This window comes from Numenius arquata, chromosome 1, assembly GCF_964106895.1.
Source record: "Numenius arquata chromosome 1, bNumArq3.hap1.1, whole genome shotgun sequence".
Lineage (NCBI taxonomy): Eukaryota > Metazoa > Chordata > Aves > Charadriiformes > Scolopacidae > Numenius > Numenius arquata.
In genome coordinates, this window is record NC_133576.1 from 109,256,539 (window position 1) to 109,263,557 (window position 7,019).

General features: G+C 40.0%; 1 protein-coding gene across 1 annotated transcript in view; it reads left to right on the forward strand.

Moving 5' to 3' along the window:
* The window catches only part of COG3 (component of oligomeric golgi complex 3), a 34,348-nt gene extending 28,643 nt beyond the window's left edge, over positions 1 to 5,705 (forward strand). Inside the window, exons 21-23 of the mRNA XM_074146508.1 lie at positions 1,165 to 1,292; positions 2,183 to 2,281; positions 3,539 to 5,705. Coding sequence (XP_074002609.1) covers positions 1,165 to 1,292; positions 2,183 to 2,281; positions 3,539 to 3,568 — 257 coding nt within the window. The 3' untranslated portion in view covers positions 3,569 to 5,705. The remainder of the gene's footprint in view (positions 1 to 1,164; positions 1,293 to 2,182; positions 2,282 to 3,538) is intronic.
* The last annotated feature ends 1,314 nt before the right edge of the window (positions 5,706 to 7,019 follow it).

Below are 7,019 nucleotides of genomic sequence, written 5' to 3' on the forward strand. Positions count from 1 at the left end.
ACAAAATGTGCTTAAGGAATTACTTGATTACATTAAGATAAAGCTTTTGCTTTTGTAGGAAAAAATGAGTCTGCATTGAAGCTTTTGTTGTCTGTACATTTGGTACCTACTTCCTTTTCAGTTTTTCTGTCACTATGCAAAAATGTAATCCAGCTTTGTTTCCCTCTTAAGTATTCAAATGTGATTGCTTCGTAGGAACATTGGGAGTAGTTTAGATGTTCCTGGGTTGTTTTGCTTTTCACATTACAAAGTTGTGCTTTTGGCTGACACTGAGGAAATTTGATTAATTCCAATGCAAACATTGGAACTTTCTGTTGCATCAGGTTCTTAAAATGCAAAGCCAGCCACGTTCATTCATAATTCAGTGCTGCGCCATAGGTCAGACGCTCTCAAGGGCTAACTTGAGCTTCTACTTAACATCTCCTGCTTCTTCAGGAGTATTTTTAATGTTTGTTTGGAGATAATTATGTGTGTAGAGGCACATCTAAGCAGAGCTTCTGCTGTTTCTTGGAGTCATTTGTTTGGAAAGCAGGAGTAGGTAGAAAATGTAGATATGGTAGAAATTGAGAGGAAAAAAATAACATAGTATTTTAACTTCAGTAATTTAAAGCTATGAATGGATTTTTCTCCTTTTAAGTAAAGAGCTTGTAAAACCATTAAAATACCCAGCAATAAAGAAAGAAAGTCTTGTCTCTGAGAGGATTCCTGTCTGGTTGATTCAAAATCCAGATGGCTGTGCAGCCTCTCTTCTTACAGACATAGCCTGTGGTCAGTAAGGAGAATTTATGTAAAGAATTAATCTTTACTAGCACTGTTTATCTCCCAGCAGTTTCTTTTTCAGCAAGTTTTCTAGGGGAAGGCATATGTAGAAGTTTGTTGCTGTTGGAAGGCGGCGACTTCAGGAGCCTCAGGAGGATGTGGTCGCAGAAATGGGTTAGATGCGTTTTTTGCAGAAAAAGAGGGGCTGATGCCTTGAGCAGGTCCCAAAAGAAAAGTCTTGTCTGGCATGTTGTGGTGGTATGATGGGTTGAAGCTGCACAGCCCGGTCACTCAACCTTGCGGTTATGATCAACCCCAGTGAAGTGGAGGTGACATTCTGGAGTGTAGATGTCAACTAGCAGAATACCATTTCAGCCTATTAAGCATATTTTCTTTTACTTTTAGCGAAGATCAACGATCTAGTCTCTTCCACTTACAAGACAATAAAAACAAAGCTGCCATCAACGTTACGGAGCATGTCGTTATACTTGTCCAATAAAGATACCGAATTAATTTTGTTTAAGCCAGTTAGGGTGAGTATTGCTAGATGTACTTCAGCATGTTTTCCTGTAGGTGTTAAAGACTTTAAACACATGTGGTGCGATCATTTGCCTTATACTTCTGTGTGTGTGTGGTTTATATGTATAATATATCTATATAAATGTATTTATATTTATAAGTGTATATAGTTATACATGTATCTGTAGAGTTATACTCAGTCCAGCCAGTAAACATGACAAATACCATGCACATGTAATAGTGAACAGACTGTTACAGTCACTGTGGTGTCCCTGATCTGAGAAGCTGTTAAAAAGACATAGGAAATTAAAAAAAAATAAATCTAATAATATGTTCTATAATTATATGTTTAGGTTTGTGTGTGTTTGTTTGTTTGTTTTTAAAAAAAGGCTCTTCTGCTCTCCATTGTACCCAGCCTACATAACACATACATGTTACAGGGACACAACTGGTTCTGTGCATTCTGCATGTCTTCTACTTGGCACCGTAAAAGCTACTTCAAAGAAAATTAACTCTGTCCCAGCCAAAACCAGTGCAGCTTGGTCCATTACACATGGGCAGAAGCACTGGAGGCAGAGAGGATGATAAAGATTCAGTGGGACACGCAGTGGAAACCCACCAGAAAGAGCCAAGCTTGAGTTTTAAGCTTCCAGGCTGAGTCTGTAGGACTCAAGTGTTTCAGTTCAGCACATCTTAGCTGAAGTTCTTATCTCACAGCTGATGAGGATTCCTTGTGGCTGTTTTGGGGCTTGTTTTTAAAATAAAAGCTCTTAAAGCTTGACCACTTCTCCCTATCTGGTCGCTTCAGTAGCTATTCCGTGTATACATTGGGCTTATTCTGTTTCATGTTTGAGATGCGTGTTGTGTTTTTTAATATTGAGTTTTTAATTCTTTCCTTTAAAAGAATAACATTCAGCAAATGTTCCAGAAACTCCATGCTTTGTTAAAGGAAGAATTTAGTAATGAAGATCTCCAGATAATAGCTTGTCCTTCAATGGAACAGGTATATATTGAAGCTCCCTGTTTTATCAGTTGCTCTTTCATGTGTTTAGCTTTTTTTTTTTTAAAAAATTTTTAAAAAAATTTTCATTGTTAGTATTTTCAGTGTTCAGAATCCTTATTTATTTATTTATTTATTATCCCCCTTGATCCCAGATGATTAAACTCGGGGCTTTATCTGAACTCTAGACTCCCAGCTGAAAGGGAGTTTGGTTTGATTTTTTAAATGGATATCCAATAGAGTTTTTAAACTGAAGGTGGTGATTGATGTTGCTGGGGACTGAGTTGTACAACATCATGGCAGAGTCTTGCCATTTCTGGATGTTGTCTTTTTGGAGTGATATCAAAGCTAGTGAATATGCTTTAAAAAAGGCAGCGTGTGTAAAGGCAGTCTTGCTTTTGACAAATACAAAAAGAAGTAACTTTTACATTTAGGAAGCATGAGAGGGAATTACAAGGGTTCATTTGAAATAAATGGCATTGTGAAAACGTGCAGATGTTTATGGATACGTAACCCTACATAATAAGGTCTTTAGTCTCAGAGATGATTTGGGTTAAGAATTCTCTGTATTAGGATGCTCTGACAGAAACCAAGTAGGTTTTTAAAAATCTCGCTTTGACCTTAGTGGTCCAGGGAATGCGGATAGAATCATGATTATCCCAGGATGCCAATATTTAAACAGGTAATCTAGTTTATGGATTAAAGGACATGGCCTGAGTGAATGTGGCCACAGGGATGTGTGGTAACTCCTGGAGCAGAGAGTGGAAGTGGTACGCTGGAAGGAGGTGGGGTTATCCTGGAGGAGATTTCTTCTTAGCTGTTTATCTGTTAAACCTTAGGATCACTTCTACAAACTGAAGTGTGTGGGAAACAATATTGTAATCTGTGGGAAGAAGCAAGTAATGCAAAGGATCCCAAATGTGTTTCATATATCTGAGATGAATGTTAACATTTTTTTTGCCAGTGACCAGAGGTTTTTTTGGAATTCCTTGACAATGCCTGAAGTAATTTTTAAAAGTTTGACAGGGTAGATTGTGACTGCTGAAATGACTAGTCAGCATTGTCAACAATCTCATTTTAAAAAGCCTATGAGTAGGCATTTGACTGGAAATTTTGGCCAGTTGTTTTCTAGCTGCCTTCTCCTGGTTCACCTAGGACTCTAGGCGCTTCCTAGGAATTTTGTTTAAAGGTTAACATATAAGACATCACTTCTGAAACTCAGCTGCTCTGTCTAATGTAGGTTTTCCTTTTGCCTTTCAGGTGAACTTACTTCTATCGATGTCCAAGTAGCCGAACAGTGAGGCTGCTTGAAATAAGCTTCAGCTGAATGCCAGCCAGTGAAGGGAATGTGAAGATGTTTGCTTGAAATTAACAAAGGATCCCACTGGGCAGTCCGGTCTGCATCAAAACTCTCCAGGCTGCTTACCCCTGTTTTAGGAAAAAAAGAAAAAAAAACAGTTTTATTGATTTGTGAAAGGTCTTCCTATTCATTGGTTTGAGAAGCGGTGGGGAAAGCAAACAAAACAAAATACCCTTTGCTGATCACTCTTATGGGAGCTCAGTGACTGCCTTCTCCAGATGTTTTCAAAGTTGAAATCCTATTATTTTTTTCTATGTGAAAACCTTTCTTTCCTTTAGTAAGCTGATGTATGCAGTGAAAAGCTGCACTTTCAAAGACATGCTGGAAAAAATGCGCAGGGAATCAAATGGGAGTGGTGGTAGGTATTTGCAAGGCTTGGAGATAAGCACATTGGTATGACAATTTGACTTCAGCAGGCATGCTCTGATTTTTCTTTAAGTCCCCCCCAAATCCTGGTAATCCACCACGTGCTTGAACATAATCCAGAGGTTCTTAGTTGGGAAAACTTTTACTTCCCGCATGTGAAACATTTTTTGAAACACTGGACGTGCTGTTTTTCTTACACTGTTGCGATTGGGAGCTGTGAGATCTGACCTGAAGTTTCATGCTCCGTGTAAAGAATCTCAGTCCCTTGGAATTTGCGATGGAAAACCGTGCAATATAATTTCTCTTCTTTCTGAGGGAACCGCGTGTTTTCAGATGCTTTACTGCAAAGCTTAGAATTGAGATTCTCAGGTACTTAGTTCCAGGTTAGAGTAGGTTTTTTTGGCCTTAACCCAAGATCAGATGGCGGTGTTTTATTGTTTAAAGTGGGTTCTGGGACTTGTGCAGCCTTTGTGGGCTGGAGTAAGTGCTAATATGAGGGTGTTGGGGGGGTGTGTGTGTGCCAGAAATGGAACGTGCAAGCTTGTCAAATCAGCATCGTGAACAGGGGATAAGTGCTTGGTAACTGGTGAACAATACAGGGTGTTCAATATGCATTTATCGGTCATTATTTCGGGAAGCTGAACGCTAAACACTTGGCTGTTAATGGAACGAAACACTACAAGCAGCTTTAGGTTGCCTCAGTGGGTGAGTCTAGATTGTGCAGCACAGCAAAAGAAAGATGTGGTGGCTTACATGGCAGATTTTTAACTTATTTATAGAACCTGTTCTGTAGTTTTAAATATGTAGACATTTCCATGCACATGGGTGGTGTTTTGATTTAGTAACTTTGCTGTTATAAATCGCGTGGCCGGAGGCTTAAGATGGTAGGATTTAAAGCTACCAGGAGAGGTGTTGCAGCAGTGGTGCTGAGGCACATAAATGGTACTCGTTGGACCTTACATGACTCCTTAAGAATTAACTAAAGGAACTAACAAGGAAGAAAACTTGCCCTTTCTTTTTTACTTATGTAGAAATACAGGCTGTAAAATAATGTCCGGTGGATTGTAATATATGTATATTTGGTTTTTTATAAAGTTTTACAGAAGGACTGCATGGTCGCTGTACAGAGTTACTGACTGACTTAATACAGACATTGTACAGAAAAGATATGAAGGGGAAACCGTTGCAATAGTCACTCTTGTGCTTGGGATCTTTCTCTCTCTGAGTACCCAGACAGCTCCGGGACAGCTGGTTGAAAAACTAGAAGAGCAATCAGTTTATACAGCCTGTTTGCTAAATGAGTATTTGTTTAAACTTGTACAGTTTCAGATATTTACGTTTACAAATAGTGTAAATACTTTCAAAAGATTAATTTAAGATGCTTTATATTATCTGACTAGAAACTTGCGGTTTTTAATTTTTTTAAATAAAAATGTTGCCTCCTATTTTGGTCCGAGAGTAAAGCTTTATTCTGTATCCTGAGGCTTGTCTGTCAAGATAACTGTAATACAGAGACAATAAACGCCCTGTAAGCACAGGCAGTGCATCGCTGAGGAGAAGTGTTCTTTTTTTAGCAGTAAGAGAGTTGACTTTATTTGGCACAGATGTATACCCGAGTGCTGAATGTACAGCTAATTGTTACAGTAATGCCTCTTTATGGTTGTAATAAAAGTAAATTTGTATTTTCTTTACTGACAAATGATCTTGTGTGGCTAAGTGGTCTCTTTGCTTGCAGTTTTGTTAGGGGGAAGAAACCACAACTGTAAGAGAAGAACGTATTTTAACTAGTTGGCTTTTACTAAGAGAAAACTTGGGAGCTGGTGGCAGAAATCTGAAGAATTATTACACTTGATAGCTGTTCTTATAGCCTGGTTGTTCACAGACTCATCTACCCATAGTTTCTCATTACCTGCATGCTGTTCTTCTGGCCCTTGGTATCGTAGAAACACATCATCCAGAGGTTTGTGGTTTGTCCCCTGTAATGCCAGCATGAATCATGGAATGGTTAGAGTTGGAAGGGACCTTAAAGGTCATCTTGTTCCAACCCCCCTGCCATGGGCAGGGACACCTCCCACTAGACCAGGTTGCTCAAAGCCCCATCCAGCCTGGCCTTGAACACTTCCAGGGATGGGGCATCCACAGCTTCTCTGGGCAAACCTGTTCCAGTGCTTCACAGTAAAGAATTTCTTCCTGATATCTAATCTAAATCTCCCCTCTTTTAGTTTAAAACCATTACCCCTCATCCTGTCATGACCTTCCCTGATAAAGAGTTTCTCCCCATCTCTCCTATAGACCCCCTTCGCCCTCTGGCTTTGACAGTGTCATTGGAATGAACTAACCTAAGGAAAAGCATTCCTTTTTTGGTGGAATTCTGCATTGATCTGACTGGTGTGGGGCAGCGATGGGTGACCATTGCTTCCCAGGTGCTTGGAGCCTCCTAAAGACATTTGGCCTTTAGGATTGTATCTCTCGTAGATGAAATGAATGGCAGAGCAGTAGCTGGCCAAGCACTCGCACTTCTTTTGGTACAACAGTGATACCTGCAGCGTAACTTACGCTGTGCCAGGTGTTTTCCAAGACAAAACAATAGTCCCTTCCTCAAGCTCTGCAGGTTTGATGTTGACGAAGTGATGTGGGTAGGAAAAGGGCAAAAAAGTTTGTGCTGCTGTAACAACTTGGGTGGTGGCTGCAGGTAGATCCAGCCCAGTGTCCACAAATGCTGCTTTCTCCTACCCTCGTGCATTTTTATCCTCATTGAACCCTAAAACCAAATGAACACTGTGGAACAAATCAGATCTTTGATATAAAGACCTCTGATTAGAACAAAAAAAAAAAAAAAAAAGAAAGAGTAATCAGTTGGCCCCTTTCAGTGGTGGTCAACCATGCCACTAAGCCATGGGACTTGCCATCTACCACCAGCTGGAGCCCTGACACCCAGGAGGCTCCTCATCTTCCCTCTCTCTTGGGTTGTCCTCAGTCCCTGTACCTGAGCACGGGTGTCTCTGGCTGACAGCT